Here is a 27,636-nt window from a genome sequence, read left to right on the forward strand (position 1 = left end):
TCTCGAGGATGGGATGAGAGAGAGGAGGGGAGGGTTAGATGACGGAGCGATAGACTGGAGGAAAGAGAATTACGGCATATAATAATTTCAGAGTCATGGCTTGTGCGGTGGAATAGAGATCGAGATCAAGAAGAACGCATCCTTTATATCCTTCTGGGAATTGGGTAAATTCGTGTGTTTTTTTGTATTACATTATACGCTAGATTTGATGCATTTTGTTTTATTGACGAATTTTTTGATTCTTTGCTGATCTTTTTATTTTATTTTTGCTTGTATGGAAATACTTAGAAGCTATATCATAACCCGATACGTTATTAATGTGAAATGTTAGTCTAACGTATTGATACAGTAGCATTAAAGTCTACGGAGGTGTCAACACAACTCGTATCATTACATCCTGTTAAATATTATTTTAAAACGCTCTTTAAATATTTTATATATTAGCCACCAACATTAAAAAGAGAACGGGATGTTCATGTATTTATGTCGATCATGAGTTTATTTAGCCTACTAAAGCGCTCACTAGGCCTAGATTTACATCCTCTGTATCCAAGGACATTGGGCGCGAGCAGTGCATTGCCCACGGTATTTTTAAGAGCGAAAACAGCGTTAGTTATTGCAATGATTTTCTGCATCACATGGCTCCCGCAGAGAAAAATCATATAGATATTGTATAGTGGAATAAAGATATTTCTGGTTATGTTAAGGCTACAGTTTGCGACAGCACGCTCTGTTCTGTTGAGCATATGTTTATATTATTATTCTCCAAACAAAGTAAGCATTGCGAGAATGAAAACAAATTTGTTCTGAGGCCATGGATTGGGAGAATGCAATAAAAGACTCTGAAATAAAGCTATATTGATATAATAGGCCTACAGTACACAAAATACTGATCCAAACACACACACACACACACACACACACACACTCACACACACACACACACACACACACACACACAGACAAGTATTACATAGGCCTATTATGTCAATATTATTACAATTATATATTATTTGTAAAACAGAACATGTAATATTAGTTCTAAGAATGCCAGCAATTTAAAAAAAGAAAAGGTGGTGTACAGAAAAAAAGGTGGTGTACAGTAGGTTAGGGTGGTGTACAGTAGGTACTTGTGTTTCAGTCAAACATAATAGTGTATATTTTGATGTTCTGAGAAACTGGTTCAGTTTCAATATTGTCATATTATTCCAGGAACAACAGATAAATACTTTATATAACATTTTTAATTTTTGCTTTTGTGTTTCTAAACAGAATCTGTCTTTTTGATATTTCAGGTACTAACTAAGTCCATGATGTGACCCCATATATTTACAAACTCCTTAGACAAACATCAAAATAATAATCAGGCACATAAAAACTATACCACCATGCACCCCTCCTCTCGTCCCTCTGTGCCCCCACGTTCCCGCAGGTTTGACAATAGGCGCACAGAGGCAAAACCAAGCCAAGGGGCTAAGAGGGATGACAAAAACATGAACACAGCATCTTCATCCCCTCGGCGTGGCACTCGGGGACCACCTGAGTCTTCCAAGTTAAAAGGCCCCGGTCAAGGTGCACGAGCCCCAGTGGTTCAGTCCAAATTGGTGCGGCCACAGAAGAATGGTGCTCGCGCAATTCCAGCAATCTCAAAACCAAAAAGTGGACACACTGTATCAAACCTGGCCCCAGCTGTGGATCCAAACTGCAATGAGCCCAGTCTACCTTGTCTGTGTTGTGATGGTCATTCACCTCAGGATAGCAACAGCCTTTTTAATCACAACCATAACAACAATAACACTGTAAACATCAGGCAACAAATGAAGCTACCGCCGCCACCTCCTCAGAAGGAATTGGCTGTTCCAAAACAAGACATCAAAGAAGACGAGTGTGAGCCTGAAGTAAAGCAACCTGATGCCATCCCAGTGAAGGAAATAGAGAAGGAAAATGACAATTTGGATGAAAAAGAGGGTGGTGACCTCAAAAATGATGACTGCAGTGTAAATGTAAATGGCAATATTGATGTCAATGGCAACGGCAATTGTGATGGTGAAGATGACGAAGATGATGATGTTGATGAAGATGATGAAGATGATGATACTCTTGTCCCTTCTTGTTGCAACTGCCCAGAATCCATGCTAGACTTCTCCCTCACATCTTCTACCTCATCTTCTTCCACATCCATTAGCAGCTGCTCAGATCTGGAGTGTGACTGCCCTGATACATTTTCATTGTCATCACAGGACCAAGAGGCCGCTGAAAGCTGTCCATCTTCTCGCTCACCAGTCTCTAATTGCCCTACCTTTCACTCCAATGTCTTACCATTAGATCTCAACCCTGCAAGATCGCCTTGCTCTTCTGATGAAGGCTATCCCTCAGCCCCTTGCTCTCCTTCCTCTGACTACACAGAGAGCAAGAAATCAGAAGACGAAAAATGTATCAAAGTGGATCTCCTCCATTTTTTAGACTCCATAGAAGAGTTGGGAAAAATGGATCTGTTCTACCGCATTGTTAGGCTGGCACATTGGGAATTGGGTGGTGAGCTGATTGTCAGAGATAGATTGGATCACCAACAGAAGCTTCAGAGGGTCAACAAAGAGGTTAAGTTGGCATATCTTGTGAAACTTCAGGAGGAAGGGTTAGACTTTGACAATGAGGATATCACTGGGGTTTTGGATGAAATGGGCAACATTGACATTGCATGGAATTTGTATAAAAGCAACAAATCAAGCGACTCCCAGGAATTTTCTGATGCAGGGGTAGATCTGACAGCTCCTTCTGACCTTGATGAAACCCCTGCCTCTGATTCATCTGCTTCATCGCCATTGGATCCTCCTCCCCGGCCCCCAAAGCCTCCAACAAGGCATGTGAGTGCTCACCCAGAAACGCACACTTATGAGAACATCAGTGGACATGCCTTCTCAGTCTCATCCACAAACGACACTACTCCTTTCTCTTCAAGGGTCCCTGTTCCTACCTTGCCTGCGCTGTCATCCTCAGCCCCAGCCTTGAAACCTCCTGCCCTTCCTCCTCCTCCATCACAGCCTGTGCCCTACTTCTCCCTAAATACAGACCGACCTACTCTCGTCTCCCCCACACCACCCATTCCTCCTCCTAGAAGACGTCGTAAAGCCCGTCTAGAGGCTCAAAGGCTTGCTCAGCTTGAAAGAGAAAAGACTCCTCTGTCCCTTCCACCACCAACGTCCAGACCTCCTCCATTGCCACCTCCACCTGCAGTGTCCTCGCCTCCAGCTATTCCACCTCCACCATCACTCCTGCCCCCTCCATCCTTTCATGCTCTGGATGTGGAAATCAGAAAGTTGCTTGCACTAGCAGGCCTCACCCAAGCTGAATTGCTTAAACTTAGTCCCGAGTTGGGTGTCTGTGTAGATGTAGTCCTGGAGAATGAGCAACCGCCAATGTCTGATGTCTCTCAATTTGGAGAAATCAGTGTTAACAGAACACACAAGGAAGATGGTGTAGATAAGGGGTTGCACTCCATATTGAGAGAAGGAACCAGATTTGAGAAAGACAGGTCTACAGGTGTAAAGGAATTAGATACTCTCAGTGAAAAGGGCATTTCTAAAGATGAACAGAAAGAAGCAATCAGGACAACATCCTTCACAGAAATGGCAAAACGACGTAAGAGAAATGGTGGAAACTGTAATCATAGCTGCAGTTGTGGATCCAATGTTAGCCTATCTCCCAACTCATATTACAGCACTGATCTTAGCAATACAAACATCCCGAATGTTAGCTTTGGGAGTTTTGATTATACTTCTATGATTTCAGACACCCCTCCTCCTCCACCTCCACGACCATTGCCCCCTTGTCCACCAATTGTCTCCAATCCTCCTGAACTTCCCCCTCTTAAGCCATGCACTCTACCTGCCAATGCATCTCGCCCGGATAGATTTGATTGGCTGATAGCCTTCACCCCAGAAACAGAATCGCCACCACTTGAGATGCAAAAATTGTCCAATGATGGCACATTGCAAAAAGGCTTAACTTCAGGCTTAAAAGTCACAACATTTAAAGAATTACGCAACAGAAGCAAACAGGGCTCCAATCCAGCCGCTATTCAACCAGAACCCGATCCAACTGTCGTCACGCCAGACCCTGATTTCCTGTACAACCTCAAATGGAGAAGAGAGAAAATTGATGGGGATGGCTGGGAATATACTTCCCAAGCACAAGCCTCTTTTCTTCAGCCGCCACCCACTCCGGCCTCATTGTCCCTCTTTAGGGAAATGTGCCGCCTGAATATACAAAATGTTTGCCCAGCACAACCCAAAGTGTCCCAACAAATTGGCTGTTCAGTAAGCGAAGGCAGCCTTAGGACTATTTGTGATGAAAGAGATAAAGCTGTTCACACCAAAATGATGGAAGACGAGGATGAAGTGGAAGTTAGGGGAATGGCAGATGGAGCGTGGACTTTGGAATCCAGGACAACAGGTAAAGTTGCATTTAATAAATATATTTGTTTGCTCTGACCTGTTTTGTCTTCATCAACATCATTAAACTGCAAATTCAGTGGAATATTAAAGAGAAAGTAAAAGAACAATGCTCTGATGACATGGAAAGTGATGAGCCAAGATGAGAGTCACACAGGCAGATGGGTAGATGAATCAGCAGAGCAAGACTGGAGGGAATCTCAGAATGCAGCAAGCTTAATGCTCTGTTGTTTTTTCATGATGTCACAAAGCCTTTTAATTATTCATCCTCTCAGCAGGCTAATTCCCTTTTTCTGTCATCCTCTCTTCCCTTGCCATGCCACACATTCTGTCATAATTTCCTCAGTCAACCTTTCTATTTTTCAGTCAATAGTTTCTATGAATTTCTAAGTCAAATTAATTGGCATTTTCTCTTAAAATGATATAGCCTATTTATTACCATCACAAATATTGTCTCCTGTGATGAACATCCCAAACCTTTCTGCTTCTGTCCTCAACTTTGTCATCTTTCTGACATGCCTCGCTGTCTCCTTTTATTATTTTGATACTCCTATGCTTGTTATTCTCGCTTCTTATTATTTGCAATTTGCAATTACCTTTTTGCTGTGCTCCTTTCTGCACTTTTTATCTGCCCAATGGAAAAGGCAAATTGCTTGGATCAGGTTACTTCACTGACAACAGATATTAATGGCCTCTAATGTGCCTGTAAATTGAGTAGCAAGTACATTTGGAGGAGCCCTCATTTTTGTTTACAAGTTTATCATGCAACTCTGCTAATCTATGCTTTGGCAATATTTGTGATATTCATCTTTTTCATAGGTTCTTCAAGTTGTGTGTCTGTTATCATTTTGTGTTACTAAATTTCTGTTTATTGAATCATTACACTCATCATCACTCGTATTTTGACTTTATCAGTTAGCACAAGAAAATGACCATATGCCTTTAAGTGTAGGAAAGGCGTGACTCACCTTTACACCAATCACAATACAGCAACAGGGAAACAGGAAATACTGAGTCAAACTGACTTCATTTTAGAGAGAGAGAGATCAGCACATATTAAGGTAAAATAAAATGGTTTTCATGTGAGTAAATCATAATACTCTCTATATACTGTATGTATTGTATGATTAAAAATTTAGTTCAGTTGGATGGTTCAGTTTTACAACACTTAGTCACCATAATCCATTGAAATGAAACATGCAATCTACTGATAAGAGTCAGAAAGTAATTGTCAATATTGTGCATATGAAAGAGCATATCCTGAAACGCATGTCTTGTAGCTTGCCTTCTAAGTCAAAGTTGCCATTGCAGGTGTAATGTGATCCATGTGCAGTTCCTAGACAGAGAGTGCATGCTTTTCTGCACCCGGTCGAATGTTGAGGGATCAGATATAGTGCTGATAGGCTTTGCACACCATATACTGCCATAGAAGATTGTAGGACGTTTAAGTGGCTAAAAAAGACAAAGAAAAGATATAAGGGTGTGGCACTCTGTACTCTGTGCAGTTATAAGAAGGAATTTGTGTATTCAATTAATTTTCATGGATTAAGTACTTTTTATTTTTATACATTCTTTTGGGAAATTGTTGAACAGTTTACTTTGTTTTCAATTAATGCAATTTTGTCTTGTGCCTTGTTTATTTAGGCTAAAATAGTTAGTCTTTCTCTTTTTTTCTATTTTAATTTACAGGAATAGTTCACTTAAAAATGAAAATCTGTCATCATTTACTCACCCTCTAGTTGTTTCAAACCTGAATGAATTTCTTTCTTCTGCTGAGCACAAAGGAAAATATTATGAAGAATGTCGGTAAACAGACAGTTGATGAACACCATTGACTTCCATAGTAGGAAAAAAAAATACTTTCATCTTTCAATATTTTAATTTTTAAGTGAACTATTCCTTTAATGTTATGTGAAACACTGAGTTGCATTTCATAAAATGTGCTATCCACATTAAATGTATTAGTATGATATAAATGTTCTCATCTTTGTACAGTGAATAATAATATACATACTTTCCCCATACACTGTGTCATGTTGTGTTGTGTTGTGTTGTGTTGTGTTGTGTTCTAATGTTTGTATGGTTATTATAACACAGAAAATACTCTTTTTAGCATATTGAATGTTTGAAGGAGTTCTCTATCATGTTTCATCAAGTGCATTCTCTCTTCTTCAAAATGACACTAACATTTTTCCATTCTCTCTTTTTCTTCCTCTTTCTTTACTGTTTGCTGTTTTACCATTCTGCCCATCCTTTCGATTCTGAATCTTCTCTTGTTATACTTTCATAATTCTTCACTCCTGTTCCCATAATGCTCCCGTTGAAGTGTCCTCACCTCCCCTGTCCCTTTCCTTGACCTCACCTTATTACCTGCACGCTGCTCCCCTGTCACAAGCCTCCCAATTTGACCACACTGACACTAACAGGAATCATGCCGTGGCCCACTGTGAGGGTTCCATAAACATCTCAAACCCATTATGCATAAATTCCACTTTTGACTGCAGCAAAAACGACTATACTGACTCCCTGTACTGTGCTGGGCCAGAAAACAATGCATTTTTGTTCTGTAAACAAGACAATGATCTCAGTGGTAACATGAATTCTCTGTACCACCGCTGTAATCATGCTGACAGCTTTCTAGATTCTTTATACATCTGTGGGCATGATCCTGACAGCACAAAAACCAACTTCTGTCCTGAGTATAACAATGAAGTAGATTCAATCAGAAATGATGATTCACTCTACAGTGATGCCAAATACACAAGAAATACCCTGAAGCTGTTCACTGACCCTGAACCACCAACTAACATGAACACACTCACTGAGGGTGACATAACACCATACAAAAACATTGACATGCAGACTTACATTACTATGCGAAACCTCAAAAATAGGAGCTATGCGAACAAAAACAGTTATAAAGATGACAACTCGCTGTTTGATTTGAACTCAGACAACATTGATAACTCAAAACCACCTATCAACCCGTTTTATGACAGCAATGAAAATGCACTAATGAACAAACAGCAGCTTGTATCTTTCCCTGCCTACTATCTTTACCACCCCAAAAACTGCCCCTTGCATAAAGGCGCCCCACCACGGCTGTCCCCCGTAGGAGCGATCTCACCTCCCCACAGGTCCGGGCCTCCAGTTCCAGGCACAGATGTTGCCCGTCTCTGCTCACCCCTGTTTCCTCGTAGTCACACCCTTCCTGCCCTTGCTGCACCCCTTTACTACCCTTATCTGTACACTCCCCCTGTTCAAGCCCCTCTGCGGGAGCCATCGGTTCCCATACTTCACTCTCAGAGTCCACCACCGCTCACTTCGAGTAAGAAATCAGACCATTCTCATTTCTCTCACTTTCTTCCACTTCTTTCCCACTTTCTTTGATTGTAAAGCACTATGTCTGTTTGTCTGTGTGTCTCATTCATAATCCTGTGGATATTGTAGCACTGTCAGTGTCTGTGACAGTGTGAAATATGTGGTTGTCCGTTGCATGATGACATCACAACCTCTTTCCTAAAGTGATAATATATGGCTTATTTCATGTTCGTGTTCCTTTTTTCTTTTTCTTTTTTTTAAAATTCTGTTAACTAAAGCTACACTACAGTATGTAACTTTTGACCCTCCAGCGGATGAATCATACAACAAGTTACTTGTGGAGGAACATTGTTTTGATAATTGCGTGAGTGGTACTTTGCATGGATAAATCTGATGACTTGAGGCCATCAGACTGAAACAGTGTAAACTATTATAGTTATCTATTAACTCCGCTAGTATTGGCTAAAAGACAAATAGACCAAAGTAGTAATTGGTTTAGAGATTAAAAACTGTTTATGCACCTTCCATTATATGAATATGACGTAAACATGCACAGAATTAATGCTGGGCGAAGGCGTATGCATTTTCCGTTAAAATCTGTCCCGACTCTAAAATATAAATTATTATAGGCCAAGGCAAAAACATTGTTTGGAAGATGGATTTACGATGTTCTCACCCATTATTTAAATTTAGTTATTTTCCAACAAAAAAGTTACATAATGTAGCTGTAATATTTTTTTTATGTATAAATATACTTCTTGCTTTCATTTAACCTTTGCTTTTTGTGTTTATAGTGTATATATATATAATATATATATATGTGTAATTTTTTACATTTATAATTGGTGTTTCTTTTTTTATGCTGCTCAGCATGTTTTGTTTTTCACTAACCTTATGGTAATGCATGTGACAAACCCAAATATGTCAAATCAGATCCAAATATGTCTTGAATGAATAAATATCTTTCATAATTTATTCATGAATATTTGTATCGGATCTATACACATTCCTCGCGAACTGCTGTCATGTACTGCACTGGATGAATCAGGATCAACTGTAATACATTATCTTTCGTTAATCGAGTTTCTAACTCCACCCTGCTGTCTTTCCCTCCTAATAGCGGTTCGCAGCTTCTCATTTGCCGGCTCTGAGCAGAAGAAAGCGGCCTGGATGGGAGATGATGTGAGGACCTCACTGAGTGCTGAAGGGCTGTCTTCTGCATGCCTGCAAGAAAAGAAAAGTAATATAGTATAGTATATCTCATGATTACAAAAAGTTCTTTCTTTTTTTGTAAAGAAAATAGTAAATTTATATGTTTTTGTCACACAGCTCTTGTCAATTCAGTCAGTGTGGCAGTGGAGGCCATTTTGGCTCAATTCAGTTCATCCAGAACTGTTGTACAGAAGGTCAGTTTTGTGCTAACTTTCGTTTTCAAACTTGGCATTATTAACCCCACTTTAGTTTAATAGAAAAATTCCCACAGAAAAAACAAACATACAAATTTTGAACTAAAATTAGTAAATCCCTACCTGTTTTTTTTTCCTTCTCTCCATGCCACTTCCATGCACTTGGCTTATCTCTTCCTTTTTCTTTCTCCAGTTTTACTCAGTAAATAAGGTACATCAAAGTCCATAAACACGAGCTTTGCAAATTACTTATTTGCACACTAACCTCATGCACCTTTTCACCTCTTTTTCCTATTTCTTGCTCCCTCTGTCCACTCTACCCTTTTTTATTCATTTTAAATACTTTATATCCCATATCTCTTTTTTCCATTGCTTTGCACATTTTTATTTTTGTTTTTCTGTCTGTCTCCCTTTCTTTTATCTGTCTATCCTCCATTGCCCTTTTCTTGACCCCTTTTGACAGACTCTTTCTGGAGACAGCAGTGTAAATCCCTCTCTGGGTCGTCTGGTACTGCAGTGCCTTTGTCCAGCCCTGCGCAGCCTTCTCTGTGATGGACTCAAGCCCCACCAGAGTGACCTCATTGCAGGCAGAAGGCCAAATTCACCCTGGGGATTGGTTCAGGCCTCCACCAAACCAGGTATAAGACATCTGGACCTGGATTAAATATCACATTTTTATATTCTACCTCTCTTTCTCTCTCCTTCATCCTCAAACTTGTTTCATTCTCTTCTTTTCTGGCACTGTGAATCCCTGCAGTATTGACTCATGCATCTCTGTCATACTTCCAATCTTTAAATATTCCTGTTTTCTCCCTCAATGTTTTTTTATTTTTGCTGCTCATTTTCATTGTCATATTTTTTGCAGCTTTAGCATGATTTTAAATAAACCATACAGCATTGTACATATTTATTCTGTTGCCTTTCCTAGCATTTTAAAATAATTAACTTAACTTAAAGGTGCTGTATGCAATGTTTTTGACTGTAGTAAAGCATACAACTACTAGGAAACATGCTAAGTTCATATTCTTGTTTCTCCGAAAAAACAATTCTACAGCCAATTATTCTACTTCAAAATTAGCGTTCTATGTCGGAATGTATGTTTTTGTTTTGGTTCGTGTAATCCCGCCCACTGCCAATTTACCCAATAGTATTTCGACATCCCGGGTTGCCAGTTGGCGGAAAACACTGCGTATTGCAGCCATGGAATCCAGCAAATGAAATTGGTCAGAGATTACAGATTATTTTTGTCAATTAAATTTGTAATCAGTCATCAAATACCTTAAAATCCAGGAGTGATTTTCTTATATACAATTACAAAAAAACCCACAAAAAATATATAATTGTTGAATATAATCAAGTGATATTAATTCACAACACTTAAATTAACTTACGGTATATTGCATTAATGAATAACATTCCCTATTGAATTAACGAATGAAAGGGTCCCAAATTTTATGAAAAAGTCCAATATTGCCTTTCCAAAGGTATCTTGTTCGTTCCAGGTGTAGAGTAGACATCAATTCCTCAAGCCACAATTTAATAGGTGGAGGCCTTTTTCCAGTACAGTAACAACATTTTAATATAATAAGCACTGGGTTTGGTTCTACATTTACCCTGAGAGCATCTGATAGTATTTCAAAGAGATAACAGATTCTATCTGACCTAAAAAGCCTTGCCATTCATCTAAAAAGCTCTATGACCAGAGGCATATTAAAATGCAGATAAATTACCTTGTCGCTTTCCATTGTAAATTGCGCTCGTTCCTGTTGCGTGTCCTCAATCTGGCAACCCGTGTGAGCTAGTCTGAGGAGGAGGGGGCGGGGCAAACAACTCTCCAATATTTAGAATTTAAACTGCAGTACTCATTTCAACCACTAGCTGTCAATATGACATACTGCACCTTTAAATGTTTCTTTAAAAAATCTTTTCTCTTCATTTATGGTACTCCTTTAGGCCCAAGCACACAGGCTTTGCACAACCTCCAGACTAAAGTAGCGGGACTTCCCCAGCTTAAGCAGAGCAGACACAGGTTCAACGCCTTCCTGTTTGGCCTTCTCAAGTAAGGCAGAACTTTCCTCCGTCCATTTAAGATGATTTCATTGGCAAAATGACTAATGTGTCTCTTTCTTCTTGTTTTTCTCCACTGTTTTATTCTTATTCTCTTCTAATCGGTCATGTAGTGTCAAGCTTCTGGATTACTGGCTTTCGCATCTACAGTCCTGCAGTGGTAAGCATTCATATTTACTGTTGTTCTCTAGTGGTCCGTGATGGAAAATCCATCTTAAGCTAGTTTTTGGAACAATAACTTGATCAGCTCTGGGGTTGTGATGCCAATGATGGAGTGTAATAATACAAACATTACATTTTTATTTTCTTAAAATCATTTCACATTGATCAAAATTTACTAACAACAATATTAGCTAAAAACTTAGCTAAAAACGGCTTTCATAGAATTCTGCAGTAATGGCTTGTTTTTGTAGCCCATCAAGGAAGTGAGCATCACCCTGGTACCCTCAACAAAAAGCCAATAAGATTTTTTAACTGGCGTTTGGATTACCACAGGAAAAACAAAAAGTCATTATTCTTACTTGTTTTGTTCATCAAGATAATCTTTATAAATAAAATTTTGTGATTTTTGAGGCCTAAATACAATAGCCAGAAGTAAAAAGCTAAAGTTATGCTATAAACAAACTACACCACAGTCACATGACTTCACCGTCACCACCACTTCCGACGACTCTTTCGAACTTCCTTTAAAATCTAGAAGTTGTAAAGTTTGAGTTAGAATAGTTACTTTAACCAAAAACCCATTGACAGTGCAACTGGAAGTTGAAAAATACTAAGTCATTTCCAGGTTTTAAGACTTTTTTAAGGGATGTATGAAAGGTCACTGTAGTATCATTAAAGATCTTAATTTAACCAGTGACGAGATGTAATAATATTTTTTATTAACTTTTTAAATAATAATAACTGTAATAACTTTTTTACTGTCCCACAGATGTGTTGGAAACATATTATCGCCCCACTTCCTTCATGCGTCTGTCACTCACTTCTTGCCAGCCTCTTTTTGAGGAGCTTCTCCTCCTACTGCAGCCTCTCTCTCTTCTGACCTTTAACCTCGACCTGCTGTTTCAGCATCACCACCTTGACCCCTCCTCCCCAACTCTTACCCCAGCCAGTCACGCTTCTGACATATATAGCCCGCCAAATGAAGACTTCAGCTTCCACTTGTCACCCAAGGGGATTTTCCAAGGAAATGGCCATAATCTTGGAAGCATGTTAGAGCAAGACCTTGGCATTTTGGGTTTAGACACCAACCCTAATTCAGGTCTCACAAGTCAGGTTCTTGATGTGTCAGCCTATCGCAATCCAATTTCGCTGTCATCAAGCAGCACCAAGGAGGAAGCCAATCCGCCATTATCATGGTTTAACGGGAATGAGATCTCCGCACCTCTTAATGTCGGAAGCCTTTCCCAGCAGGCAGGCCAGGCTCTTCAGCAAGGCTGGGGGGCAGTAATGCGTTTGGGGGAACGTTTAGGGCAGAACTTTGGTTTGGCCACTAACACAGAGGACGTTAAAGGTCCTAACTCACCAGATGACTTCAAAGCAGGCTTCTCACTGAATCCAAAAAGTCCAGTTGAAAACAGGCAGCAACCAAGAGAGGATCTTTCCTTGTGGGATAGTGGAGCAGCTGTTCCCTGGCGTATGGGACGGCTCTTTGGAGCTTCTAAGAGCCCCAACAACCCACCAACAAGCAGGTTTGATGATGTTTTTTTAAATGTCAGTTTAGGTTGTGTTATAGATGTGTCAGGTTTATTCATGCTTCGGATCTTTGTATTCTGTTTATAGACGTCCATCTCAGTGGCTCTCCCCTGGCGGATCCGTCTTCTCTCGCATAGTGAATCTTGGCCAGGTTTCTCCGCCTGAGAAGAAAGAGCTCCAGAGAAACAAAGATAAGGAAGAAGATGAAAATGAAAAGATTAATGAAACCAGAGATCAGCCAAAGCCCCTGAGGTAAAGTTCTTATTGGATTATTCACATTCTTCTTAGGAGATTTACATTTATGCATTTCATGAGAATAATGTTCAAACCTTTTTAGGGCTTTTTTGAAGTGTGTTTTTGTAGCGTCTTTGGTATTTAAGTTCAATGGCATAATTTTTCCTATTTTTGTTTTCATTTTGTTCTATAAATTAATTAACTAAGTATTTAATGAATTCAGAAATAATTAAAAAATAATTTAGAATTTTCCAAAAAATTCAATACTTACAAAATTATGTTTCATTATATTTGCAAAACAACAGCTTTTCCTTAAAAATATATAACTTAATAATAAGATGTGTGCACGTATTTAAGGTGAAAGGAAAATGTGTTATTACTTTACACTACATTTGTAGAGTCATTAAGTTTGATTTATCATGGACAATTTTGATATCTCATAGACCCATAAAGCACAATCTATTTTGTCTTTGAACATTTTACTCAGTGTTTTTTTTATATTATTCATATACTAATGTAGTTTTTTAAATATTTTGAATAAGCTTTTATTTTTACATTTTCAGATTTAAGTTTAATTAAATAGTTAGTATAGTTAAGTTTTTTGTTATGTACTTTGTCATTTTTATTCATTTTTTTTATATTTCTAAATAGTTTTCATTTATTATTTCAGTTGTTTTTTTGGGGGGGGGGGTTTAGTTTCATTTCAGTTAGTCATTTTAGTAAATGTATTTCACTCATCTACACATTATATAGTATTTCAGCTTTAAGTCAAATAACAAACCTGTCTTTAATCATTTTAATAATAATAATGATACATAATAATAATATGTTTAATTCATATAGCACCTTTCCCGAGCTCAAGGATGCTTCACAATAAAGAACAATAACATGACAATCATACAGTCAATCTTATGCACAGTCATATGGACCCAGTCCAGAACAAGAGCCAATGCGGATGCGTTTAGCAGTTATATCAAATTGTGCAACAGCATAGAAAGATGTAAGCATACAAACACAGTGAGCAGTACATGAAGCAAATACACACTATGACTGATAATATTGCAATAACAAATAGGTTTTAAGCTGAGATTTGAATTTATAGATAGAGGTTTTGTTGTTATCATTTTATTTTATTTAACGGCTGCTATTACTGTCAGTGTTCTGAGTCTTGTGTTCTGGTTGATCAGGGGGGTCAGAACTCTGTGTGACCACACAGGCACTGGAGCCGAGCTGAGCTTCAAGAAGGGGGAGGAGCTTGTTCTGTTGGGAGGTGTGGACCACGACTGGATTCGATGTCGTCAAGGTCACAAAGAGGGCCTTGTTCCCATTGGTTATGCTTCACTTATCATGTGACTTATCTTTAATTCTGACCGTATGTTTGTGTGGAGAAAATATCAGGGGATAGCATACAAGGAAAAAGAGACCATATAATAGACGTAGTTATTAGTAGCCGTGTTAAGTGTTTATCTGTTTATCTCGGACCCTCTTGCCTGGTTTGTGATGTCTGGAATATTTTCTGTGATATATAGGGGGAAAAAATCATTATAAATTACTGTATAAATTATCGATATATATATTTAGATTTTACAAAGATAGATGGACAGATAAACTGGAAATAGAAAGGGGTAATGAATAAGTATCAAGTTTAACAAAAAATAAAACCATCATATTGTATTTATTATTAGGTGTTCTGCCATAACAAATGACTTGCCCACAAGCTTACCTTATTAAACAGCTCAGCGCAAAGTTATCAAAAAACGTATATTCGTAAAACAGCACTTCATCGTAATTTTAAGTCCAATAAACAACCAATATGCATATGTGGCTTTTTTTATCCAAACCCTTTCTTGTCATATCATCAGCCCAGCAATGTTTTATAAAGATGCCCACAACTTCATTATTGCAAAGGCATAAGTTTTGGTTATTTGGGTGCTGCATTAGTGCATAAATCAAAGATTTACTGAAGTTAACTCTTTAATTTATTATACAATTAATGTTTTTATTTCATTAAAAAGCTAAGGATTTACTGACTAGTCGGTCTATAAACGAATTGCTTGACAATAAAAAATTATTTTTTCCTCAAAATAGTCATAATTTGTTCTCCTAATTTGTACACGAACAATTAATAGATGAACTTTGTGTTGCCTGAAGATTCCCTCATTTTATCATCTCACCAGAAAAAAGGAAAAACTTTTTTTGAAAATTTTTGACCAACATTATTATTGTCTTATTGTTATTATTGTAACTCTCAATGGTAACAGTCGAATATATTAGTGTGGTGTGTGTAGATGATTCTTTTATATTTCTTACAGTGTGATGGCTTATGTGGTAAGATCTACATCACCATGAGCTTGATAGTGACTATGCATACTCTGTACTGTACTGTTTATGAGGCTTGTTGCTGGGGAAACCCATATATGATTGACCGCATTGATGATTTACTTTTGAATGGATATTCTGCATCAGTATAATGCGTTGAATCAGGGGTTTACATACTAAACCTGCATGAATGTGTATGAATGTGTGTAGCAAATGTAAGGTAATAATCATCTATACAACTTATTTGTGAGCACGGACACATTCACTCAAAAATGCTTCATGCTAAAGGTATTGCCAGGATTTTAGTGGCTGTAGTGGGAAAGGTGATTTTAAATTAGAGCTTGCTAATTCTTGTTCATTAAATGGCCCTCTGTGTTTCCCACAATTGAATGCTCATGTGTAGTATACATTTGTGTCACAACTCTGGCTTGGCACTGCTTTCAGCTGAGCTGCTAATCAAAAACATATTCGATAAAATGAAAAATGAATCTTGTCCCGGTAACGTGCCAGTCCGCATGGAACACAGCTTTGTCCATTACACCACATGATGATTTACCTTCAGGACGATTCCATCCAAATGTAGAAAAGCAGCCAGCTACAGTATCAACTGAGCACTGAAAGAACTGAGCATTCACATTACTGTATGTGTAGCGTATGAAAGCTTACAATTGAAACTTAATGTCTGGGATTCAAGTATCTATGATTTTGTCAGGGAGAATTGGTACTGTTTTTAGGATATAGTTTTGGCGGTATATTAGAAAAAATCTGAGACAGAACTCCTTGTGAAGTTAACTTTGTAATTGGCTTGATCTTTAATGTCTTTTTTAAAAATGAAGAAAAATAGAATAAAATGTATGGTTTGAGAGTTAAGCAGGGGTTCGGTAGAAAATCATATTTAGTATCATAGTCTTACCTCACAGGGCAAACTGCAATGATGCATGATTTTTTATTATTATTATCATTATTATATAATTTTTTCTTGTAGCTGTTATTTTCATTATAACTGCATTTATAATTGTGAGATTTGAATTACATTAGTATGTTTTGGAGAAAGAAACGGCTATGTTGCATTATAAATATAGTGTACTGATTGTTTGTGGTTAATTATACCAATTTATCTGCTATTCATCTGTTTCTCTTGTCTATCTCTCTTTCTATCACTTGTGTGTGTACTTTTGTGTGGTGATGAGTTGCGTAGCTCTGTGTGGTATTGCCCATCGCTGGTAGCACACTTAAAACATAATATGTTCTGTACCAACTCTTGAGTTCTGTAATTCCCTGTGAATCAGCTCTATGCATGTTGGTGTTTGTAAATATACCCAATAAAATATGAAAAGAAACAAGAGTGTGTGGTGCTGAAGAGTATGAGTGCTGTGGCCACGAATGCACAGTGTTTGGTGTTGTTGCTGCAATGCTACAGGGGGGTATTCCAGAAAGCAGGTTATGTGACATACCCAGGTATGTTTAAGGTAAGTAAACGGATAACCTCAACTTTCAGTTCCAAAAACTGAGGTAACTTTCAGGGTAAGTAGTCATAGCAACCTACTCTCTCTCAGGTGCAGGCTCTGTTCCAGGATTAGTTTACTGTTACTAACAGTAACTTACTGTTCAGCGCATGCATGCCCTATTGATGAGGCTCTAGCGTGACAGATAGTCCACTGAAGGTGCGCTTGATAAAACCCAAGTGCAGTATTTATTAACACCCAACGTGAACAGATACAGAATAAAAAAAAACTTGGAATAAAAGACAAAAGACTGGATAGATGAGGTCAATAAATACACAGACTAATGACTTGACAAGACACACCTGTGAACAGGATTAAACAATGAACCAATGAGAACACATTAAACAAGGAAGCACATGACATGATCACAAGAAGACAAGGGAATCACATGACAAAGGGGAGGACAAGGCAGGATAACATAACTGATCAAAGATCACTTGTGATCTCTTATCTCATATGTTATGATTGGTTGTTGCCATACATTTGACTTTCTTATTGGTTGTTTGTACATTTGAATTTTGTCTTTGTTTGTATTTAAATGAGTCTTTGTGCATCTTGCGCATATTTTAGCCCTGATGAAGGCCTGTGCGCCAAAACCCGTTCATGAAATAAACAGTATTATTTTTTCAGCTCCACTTTCTGATTATTTTGACAACTTCACAAGTGTTGCTGGTATTGTTCAAAAAATGCTTTTGCTTTTTCCTTCCATGCAGAAGTTAAACCAGTATAACCATACTTCTAATATCAAACAAACCAAGTCCATACACTATATATATATGATGTATTTTCTATAATTGTATACTCTATATTGTTTTTACTGTAATTAACCATGTCGAAAGAATGAAAGTGACTCTATGGTAGCTGCATCTAAACTATTCCCTATAGAAGTCAATTTCTAGCCTGACTACGTCAGATTTCCTACTTCCGCTAATTTCATTTCGCTCCTGTAGTCAGTCTGAGGCCCTGTCCCAAATGGCACACTTCATGTGCACTTTCGGTCTTGTGGACTTAAGGCCAATTTATACTTCTGCGTCGGGTGCGCGTAGAAGGTACGGCGTAGCATACACATTGACGTGTACCATACGTCGTACCCTTCGCCGTACCCTGACGCGCACCTCCTCAAAAATGTAACTATGCGTCGCGGCGACGCGGACCGCAAGATCTGTAATTGGTCGGCTGGATAGCATCGCGTTTCCTCCTACGCATTTCCGGAATGATCTTCTGCACTCTGCACCGCCCGCCCGCCATTTTTAAATTTTTTAATTCCGAAGATCAGTGAAGAGCCATGGAAATAGACCAAGTGACCGAGAGATTGCTTGAAGTGCGGAAATACAGCCATCTGTATGACTCCTTCAGTCGCCATTGCTCGTAGAAATCTAAACTCAAAATAGACGCGAGGAATGTAAACACAGTGGAACATTAAAACCCACCCGCGCCAACTAGCGTTTCGGCGGTGTAACTGCAGAGCAACACAGACATTCGCAGAAGTATAAATGCTCACGACGGCGTCGCCTACGTGCGTAGCCTACGACGTACACTACGGCGTACACTCGACGCAGAAGTATAAATTGGCCTTAACAATGGCTGCCGCGTGCGCGTGTTCGTTAAGTCCGTGAGACCGCAGTGTGTCCCATTTGTCATTTTTAGATCTCAGAAGGGTGCACGCGAGCGCCCCCATGAGGTCGATTTGCGCCCTTGATGCGCACTTTTGCTGAGCCCGCGCTGATGCGGACTCCGCAGCAGACTTCTTCCCGATAGTCAAAGCGGCATTACGTCACGAAAGTGCGGACTCAGAGGAAGACCGTAAGTGCTTTAGGGTTCCATTTGGGACAGGGCCTGAGATAGCAGCCTATCTTTCAGTTTTCCACCGGCCTGAAAACAGCCGGGCCAATCAATGAACAGAGGGCGGGCTGAGAGCCGTGACGTAGACGCTGATTGTACCGTGGATGCGTAGATTTACTTCACATAATCTGCAAAAGTCATTCACAGCCATGTTCACTCCGGTATTTCGCTCGATGGTTTAGTTTTTGCATCATACATGCGTTTACAGTGGAAGTTAGATGCGGCTGAGCATGCGCATAACATACGCCATAACCAAACGTTATGTGATTGGCTTACGGGTAACCAATGATTTTAAACTTCAGACAAGGGCCCCCCCGCGAGAGAGAAAACACTTCTCTATTATGCTATTCCAGACTCTGTATACGAAGCAAAGTGAAGTAGCAGAGTGTGGTATTACCAGGCTAGTCAATTTCTGCCACATAAGACAAAAAAGTTACCAAAAAAAAGTCATAATTGTGAGATAAAAGTTGACATAAAAAGTCGGCATTATAAAAATCATTGACTTTTTAATCTTATAATTGTCTTGTCATAATTTTGACTTTTCTCATAATTACTACAGTATCTGATCATTTTGACAATTTATGTCATAATTATTATTTCTCAAAGCATGATTTTTTTTCTTCTTATGTGGCAGATATGCCAGATAAGCTTCCATATATTACCCTTGTTGTCTAAAATAAAGAACGAAATCTCCTGTGTTTTTTTTTTATAAAGTGTCTAATTGTTTCCGGGACGGATCAGTTCCAGGACACTGTCAGGGGATCAGCGTTCTTCCCTGCCAGATAAGCTCCAGGAGAGAGGCTGAGCGAGTAAGGGATGGAGGAAGGGTATGTGGAGATGTGCAGTAGAGTCATGTCATCGGCATTATAGAAGCACACCTGACATCTGTCGCAGTCCAGGTACAGCCCTATCCTGTGTGGTTTCACAGTCAGATCTATCTCTGTCACTGTCTCGTACTCTTTGATGCAGTAGCCTTGGTCATGCTTAAGGTGAAGCCCAATGTCCTTGTTCAAGTTGCTTATACAGCCACCATCAAAGCCCACGCTCCAGTCTATCTTCGCTCCTACGTCCACCTCCCAGTAGTGCTGCCCTGACTGGAAGGTCTTGTGGGTCCTGGCCAGAGGCCTATAGTCTTTGTGACGCAAAAAAATCCCCTTTTTGGATGTGCGGATGACGCTGCGCCCATCGGAGGAGACCCTCAGGTATGGGTCATGACAGTCATGTATGACATTACGATCAGGGACTAAGAAAGACGAACACAAATTTGAAAGAAAAATTCAGCTTAGTTTACTGGTCAAAAAACACTGGTCAAATATTTTTGAAATAATTATGATTTTTTTTTTTCTCCAAATGTTTTTGAAAGAAGTTTCTTATGTTCACCATTTAGTGTGCAGTATCTTTAATATACTTTTACATGTATTTGAATATAGTGTTGTCTACATATAGATAACTGATGTCCTCACCTGGTTTGATAGAGCCCAGCATTTCCTTCCACACAATAAACTGCAAATGAGTCTCATGAAGGCCGAGGAACAAAGAATTAGGTGTGAAATTTACGCTTTTCACGGTTGATTTGAACCTACAATGCAGGAGATGAATTGTAACTGATGGGATATATTCAGAATTGGTCATGTTTACCTCAATCATTACAGTATATTGTCATACTTGGTTGTTTGAGAAGCACTGTCATTATTTTCACTGCAGCTTTCTTTCTCTTTCATCTCTTCAACAAAATCCAGCCCTTTCTCAGTCCACCACTACAGGAGAAGAACCAGACAAAGTAAATGGTTATCATCATGAAAACTGCAGCTATGAATAACCCAGTGTTATGTTATGTATAATATATGCAATAATTATGTGCTTAGCTAGTCCTTTCTTACCTCCCAAAAATCACATTCTTAAACCTAATTCCTCACTCTCAGAAAAATATGCAAAAATACCTTTAGGGGTACAACAGTATTTCACTGGGCCATCTTTATACTTGATTCACACTTAAACAATTCATAGTAGTTCCTTAAGGGTACATACATATATCTCTAAATCACTAATATCCACCTTTTAGGTTGAAGGTAAAAAGTTGTCCTGTTAAAGGTACTGACCAAGTGACAAGCTGTTGTACCCCTGATGGTACAATTTTTGCACATTATTTCTGACAGTGTTGAGGTCATTGCATGCAACAGGAAAGATTAAATGATATATACTATTTTTCTAACTATTCCAAATGTTCTATATAGGCTTTATCTTAAATGTGACATGAACAAACAGGTCTCATCGCATCCGCTTCTCAGAGAAAGTGTTAACAGCAGTATGAACTGACGGCGAAATCAAACCAAGCTAGTTATTTTATCCGCGTTTTATTTTATTTTAATTAAGATATCAAATTTTTTAGATATCAATCTGCATATGCGCTTGACATCAGTTTCTTCTTCCTTGTTTCTTAGTCAAGTTTAGCCATGCCATGTCAAGTCTTTGTATTTGTTTGTTTGGTTAAAACTGCACATTGGTTCGTTAAACTTGCCTCTCAGTGGATGCATTACAAAGATGTACCTACTATATAATTATGGTATGGGTTTGTTTTAGGGTTTATTGCTTATAATTTACTGTTATTACAATAGTACTGGTAACTACATGTAAGATGTATAGCGGAAATTGTGTTACCTAATTTCTATATTATAATATTTATATAATTTAGGATCATGTTTATGATTGTCAGTTTTGTTTATAGTGATTAAATCAGCAGATTATTATTAAGTGAAAGGACTGTATTCAGGGTAAAACATCTGATTAAAACTCATATTTGTGTGATTTTTAATCAAAGCAAACTGTATAAAATTGAATTAATATTTAGACAAATTATATTTCTTCATCAATATTGAATAACATTAAAAATTATAACATATTTTTCCCTTTTAATCCTTATTGTAGCCTACTGCAAGTATGTTGGACATAGCTAACTGGACAAATTGTGCTGTATGTTTGAACCTGCAGAAACCCGTCTGGCTGATCGGACTCAAAGACTGAGTGTAGAATCCCTTCCTTCTCTCTTCCATCGTTCAGCTTCTCTTCTATTTCTGCACTATTTCTTTTCATCTTTTCAATCATTTCCTTCTCTTCTTTCAACAACATTTTCTTCACTTGCTCCTCCTTTTTCCTCAGGAACTGGTGCATCTCCTCAAACTGTGCAGAGATCTGAGTAGAGAGCTGCCGAGACCTTTCCTGAGAAAAAAAAGAATCACGGATAGTAATGAACCCTGCTGTGATCCTTTATGGAGTCTTTAGAGGGATGTTGATAGGTTGTTTCACTCTTTTGTGTAAAGTGTATTTTTCACCTCAGTTTTAGAGATCTCATTCGTCTGTTTCTTGATAAGAGTCTGCAGGTCTTCATTCTCCTTTGACAGGAAACTCAGAGGCTCTAACAATAAATTCTACAACACACAAGATATTTCATATTTCAGGCATTACCTTTAAACCGTTTCACTCAAAAAGATTTCCTTTGGCTAAAAATTGCAAAGAATATATACGTATGGAGAGAATACCGCGACAAAAAATCTGTAAAACCTCAGTGTTTTTAGTCAACATTTCCAACTGGATGACAACAAACACAGTGTATTAGGAACTGAAAATAATACTGAAAGAAACTGCTGTTTTCACGAAAGCCCTGCAGCTGTCGAAAATCCACCGAATGACGTGTTTTGCGTTATCTGGCGGACTTTTGCTGATGAATAAATGTGAATTTCTTGGTCCAGGTTATACAGAGAAAGAGTAAACATTGTTAATTTACATATACCACCCACAATAACAAAGTGGCAATACAAAACAGTACAATACAATACTAACAATACAAAGTGGGGTGAAAATTGGTTTAATAGGTTTAACCCTCATGTTCTGTTCTGTTGAGATGAGACTTGTTTTTAAGCTTGAGATCCTAGAGACCCCAATGATGACAATGTAAAAATAATGACTGAATATTTGAAATTAACCTCTTACTTTCCCCTTAAATTCTTTCATATAAAGAGAATAATAATTTCTTATATTTTCTACTAGGCCTAATAAATAACTAATCATTTATTGTGTTTTAGTTCCTGACAAACTAAACCCTAAAACATTATTGAAGCTTTATCCCTTTTTTTTTTTTTTTACCAAAGTAAACAAATATACAAATATAAATAATATAATAATAATAATAATAATTTTGGTTCTATTTATTTAAATTAAATGAAAAAAGTAAATAATAATAAAATAATAAAAGTCATTATTTAATGTTCCATACTTAAAATCTCTGAAACAATTAAAGTAAAATGTATTAAGTACGTGGAGAAAGTTATCAAGCTAAGTTTTTGATGATTAAGGCCCGTTCTTCTAATTAAGGCTGGAATACAATACTTGACTGGACAGACTTCTGAACAGATTTTAATACACTGCCAACTTTGGAAATGGTTACAGAGAAAAACTGGGCATCATCACACTGAACGAGTGAGGATCACTCATACTTTCAAGTCGTTCCAAACACAACAGTTTTAGTTTTCTAAAATGGCCTCAAAATATCAAATACGTTTTGATATCCTCTGATTGGTCGGATGGAATCTCAGTCTGAAGCTAAACAAATCTGTGTCCATCAAACACTTCATGATTTTTTGTGAAATTGGTCAACTCTAATCTGTACACTGGTTACTGATTTTTGGTACTATATAGTGACTCATACAGATTGCAAATGGGGGCCAAAACCTGCGCAAAAGTTGTGTAATGTAGGCTATTCCAACCTTAAAGGGGTCCTATTATGCTTTTCCACTTTTTCAACTTTAGTTAGTGTGCAATGTTGCTATTTGAGCATGGAAAAAGCATCTGCAAGGTTACAAAGTCCAAAGGGAGATATTTTATTTAACAGAATCCACTTTCCATGAACTAATGTTACTCATTTAAATAATCTCCGCACACAGAATACACAAAAAAGGGGATGAGGCCTGGTTTACTGCATTAGAGAAGACAGTGTTGTAGTAGCTATGTTGAAAAGACGTTGTTTTGTCCACTCCGTTTCCAAAACTGACCTTCTTAGCTAAGGCTGACGAACTTAGAGTGGTTAAAATTGATTTTAAACACTGTTCCTGAAAATGTATAACCCCAACGTTTATCTGAGCACTGCACATTTTACAGAGAACAGCTTCCAGAACATAAGAGAAAAAGCTCCTGGAATGGAGCAATTCCCATAGGGACAATCTGTTGTTTGTGGATCACAACTTGTAAGTGTGTCTTATTATTTAGTTGTGTTTTCTATTAACAGTTCTAATAATAAGTTTTAATTTGTTGCTATGTAAACAAAGGGCAAAGCTGTTTTTTGTTCACTTTTGTAAGCTCTCGCTTTTGTAAGCCTGTTCACCACCTCTCATGAAAATGAATCATGGTTTTGTGATTATCTTAGACTTCATCTAAAATGAATAAAAAAATTACATTAAAAAAAACCCACTCTGAAACCTCATTGGTTCTCTCACATCAAGCGAACATGCTTGAGCTTCCATTTATCATAACTGATGTGTGAAATGATGAATGTTAATATGTGACTAAAAGCCTAAATTCTATCTGTTCATTATATATAGCGATCGTGTCTCTTCAGAAAATTTGGACAAAACCGCTCAATTCATATGGATTAATTTTATGATCTCTTTATGAACTTTTTGAAGTGTCAAAGTGGTAGTTTCTTAGCTGTCAAAAAGCTCTCAGATTTCATCAAAAAGATCTTAATTTGTGTTCCGAAGATGAACGAAAGTCTCACAGGTTTGGGTGAACTATCCCTTTAAGATTGTGAAAAGTCATGAAGGACCAACTTCATACTTCAATCAAGTATTTTATTATATTGAGAAACAGTAAATGACCCTAGGATCTCCGAGACCCAGAACAAACTTGCTGCAATAACTGCCCAACATAACTATTTTTTTTAGACAAATAGTTATGTACAGTAACTTATTAAATGATCACATCTCTTCAGTCAGTCTTCAATGTGGGATTAGATACATGCAAAATATAAACCAAAAAACTTCAGATTTCTGACCTGGATATGACCTGCAAGTAGCATCAAACACAAACTTAATGAACGTAATATCTACAGTTTATGTCTTTTCAGTCCTAACTCACTGACCTTTCTGGGCTCCGCTGCTTCCTCCACGGGTTTGAACTTGTGGCCCTGGTGTTTCTCACCGTCCCTGCAGATCAGACACACCAGTTTCTGGTCCGTCTCACAGAACAGCCTGAGTCTCTCCTGATGATCTGAACACACCAGCTTCTCCGGTTCTTCAAACACTCTCACTGCAGTCCCACCATCTGCTCCCGAAGCGGCTCCGTTCATGTCCCTGAGCGCCTGTTGCTCGCTCAAGTGCTCCCTCACGGCATTCACCATATTCCGCAGGACGCGGTTGGACCGGAGGTCCCACATAGTATAGGGTCTCCTGCATTCCGGACACAGTCTCAAGCGGCTGCTTTGGGAATGATTGCTGATACACTGTCGGCAGAACGTGTGGTCGCACAGAAGGCTCACGGGATCCGTAAAGTCCCCCAAACACACGGAGCACTGGATCTGCTTAGACAGCCGAGAGTCCATTACAACTACTTGTTTGAAATGTGTTGGCTGACAAGACCCTGCTTGTGTCCCCTAAATGTCCCAAATACTCGCTGGCACAGGGGGTTTAGATGTGAGGTGTTGTCCCAACAGCTGCAGAGACAAATGACAACACACATGTCCACCAGGGCAGGAGTGTTTGGGAGCTCTTCCTCTGCCCATACTTGACTTGTCCTAGTGTTCTAAATAAAGGGAGCCATATTCGACTCCCCACACAGATGAACTTCCCCCAATAAATCGTGTCACCTCAAACACATTTAAATTACAGTCTGACTGATTCATATCAAGAGAAGCCTACTTGTTCGTTTAGGACAAAACAAATGGTTAGCTCATATTACCAAAGTCAGATTTGACCTTCCCTCTCATATGGAGGGACACAACAGGTGGTTGGATGATCACATGTGCAGATAATACAAGCTGGGACAACCATACTGTTGCCATCTCTATAATTAGAGTCTTAGCTACTATAATAGTCAACAGAGTAAACTGTAGGCTGTATTATTTTTTCATTTGCTGATATGAGTCTCATAGCATTTATATTCTTGTAAATTAACTAAGCTACTGGTCAAAATGTTGAGGTCAGTCTCTTCTGCTCACCAAGGCTGCATTTATTTGATCAAACATACAGTAAAACAGCAATATTATGAACTATTATTAAAATGTAAACTAATTGTTTTCTATTTGAATATATTTTAAATGTAATTTATTCCTGTGATGGCAGAGCTGAATTTTCAGCATCATAACTCTTGTCACAGTCACATGATCCATCATAAATCATTCTAATATGCTGATTTGCTGCTCAAGAAACATTTCTTATTATTATTATCAATTTTGAAAACAGTGCTTAATATTTTTGTGGAAACCATGACACATTTTTTTCAGGATTCTTTGATGGAATTTATTTGAAATAGTAATCTTTTTGTAATATTATAAATGTCTTTACTGTCCCTAAAATGTGTCATTTAATATGAAGCTTAGAATAAATATCAGTCAATTAACAAACAAACAAACAAACAAACAAACAAATAAACAACAGAATCAAAGTCAGAGTTTATAAATGATCCAGGGCTAAGGCCAATTATAAAAAATAAATAAAATAATAATAATAATAAAACAGTAAAATAAAATGAACAGAAATTGTATTATGATAAGATATATTATGCGCATTACTGTTCCTGGTCCAGGTCCAACTTTCTATACTTCGCTTGACCACCAACAAATTGATCTCAACCCTATCAGCTGGTAGTCCAGGCGCTTACATCAGCTAAAGACCGTGAAAGAATGAGCAGTTGTAAAAACAGCTGCCATCAGATATCTGTAAGGGATAATCTGGGTTTTGTTTGGTTTTTGTTTTGCTTCACTCCTTGTTATTTCAACCAACGGTGACAATGTCAAAAATGATTCGATGAATAGGCTAATATGTGTGCTTTAGCAGAGGTTCAGTTATGAGCAGCACAGGTCTTTCACGGCTGCATCACATGGTTAGCTCATAATGATATGCAGTATGGAAATGGCCGAGATTCACTGGTATTCCTATAGGTTTTAATATAGGCTAAGGCTTATAGTAGGCCTATAGTAATACAGCTGATACAATGATGAATATGTATTGATTACAATTGGAATTAATGTATATTTAATTGCTAAAGTCTGAGCTACAACATGTATCTTACTGTCACAACTTTTTACTCATACCCCCACCAAGGTGAATGCTGTGTTGGGTGTAATTATTTACTAAGTAATTCATTACTGTAGCCTAATTGGTAACACTTTATTTTGATGGTTCCTTTTGACAATCTGTTTACTATAAGTAATTTTGCAACTAGAGTATTAGTAGACTGTCTGCTTAGTATCTGCTAACTCTTTATTGTGATGGTCCCCCAGCAGACATTCTACTGACTATAAGTAACTTTGCAAGTACATGTCAACTTATTCTAACCCTAACCCTACCAGTCTACTAATACTCTACCAACACTCTAATAAGAGTAAGTAGACATGTAGGTACAACGTTATAGGGTAGAGTGGGGGGAAATACCCGCGGTAAAACACTACTATTTTCCCCAAAATAACCACCATGGAGCTAAAATATATTTGTTGTTGTTGCTATAGACAACATTGACAAGCGTGCAGTAGAAGTATGGTGCAGGTATGACATCACTTTGTAGGCCAATCGGCAGTTAGTATCACGCTGA

General features: G+C 38.1%; 2 protein-coding genes across 4 annotated transcripts; one reads left to right on the forward strand and one right to left on the reverse strand.

Annotated features, from left to right (window-relative positions):
• The first annotated feature begins 19 nt into the window (after positions 1-19).
• On the forward strand, positions 20-16,836 carry rusc1 (RUN and SH3 domain containing 1). 3 transcript variants are annotated; one of them, XM_082150181.1, is made up of 12 exons: positions 20-164; positions 1,296-4,452; positions 6,778-7,779; positions 8,893-9,012; positions 9,102-9,178; positions 9,372-9,389; positions 9,642-9,816; positions 11,132-11,237; positions 11,359-11,405; positions 12,177-12,936; positions 13,028-13,192; positions 14,362-16,836. In XM_082150181.1, exons 2-12 carry the CDS (start codon positions 1,389-1,391, stop codon positions 14,525-14,527), a joined length of 5,700 nt encoding a protein of 1,899 aa, XP_082006307.1. In that variant the 5' UTR covers positions 20-164; positions 1,296-1,388; the 3' UTR covers positions 14,528-16,836. The 3 variants fall into 3 exon arrangements, with proteins under 3 accessions (XP_082006307.1, XP_082006308.1, XP_082006309.1); XM_082150182.1 differs by lacking the exon at positions 9,372-9,389; XM_082150183.1 differs by lacking the exon at positions 6,778-7,779 and having other exon boundaries at positions 23-164.
• On the reverse strand, positions 14,491-25,707 carry trim109 (tripartite motif containing 109). Its single transcript, XM_082150185.1, has 6 exons — positions 24,971-25,707; positions 22,170-22,265; positions 21,823-22,056; positions 20,506-20,597; positions 20,304-20,419; positions 14,491-20,083 (listed from the first exon to the last, which is right to left on the reverse strand). The coding sequence occupies exons 1-6, from the start codon at positions 25,427-25,429 to the stop codon at positions 19,578-19,580; spliced, it is 1,503 nt and encodes a 500-aa protein (XP_082006311.1). The 5' UTR covers positions 25,430-25,707; the 3' UTR covers positions 14,491-19,577.
• Between the last annotated feature and the right edge of the window lie 1,929 nt (positions 25,708-27,636).

The sequence above is a fragment of the Leuciscus leuciscus genome (assembly GCF_965113295.1).
Source record: "Leuciscus leuciscus genome assembly, chromosome: 20".
NCBI classification, from domain to species: Eukaryota; Metazoa; Chordata; class Actinopteri; order Cypriniformes; family Leuciscidae; genus Leuciscus; species Leuciscus leuciscus.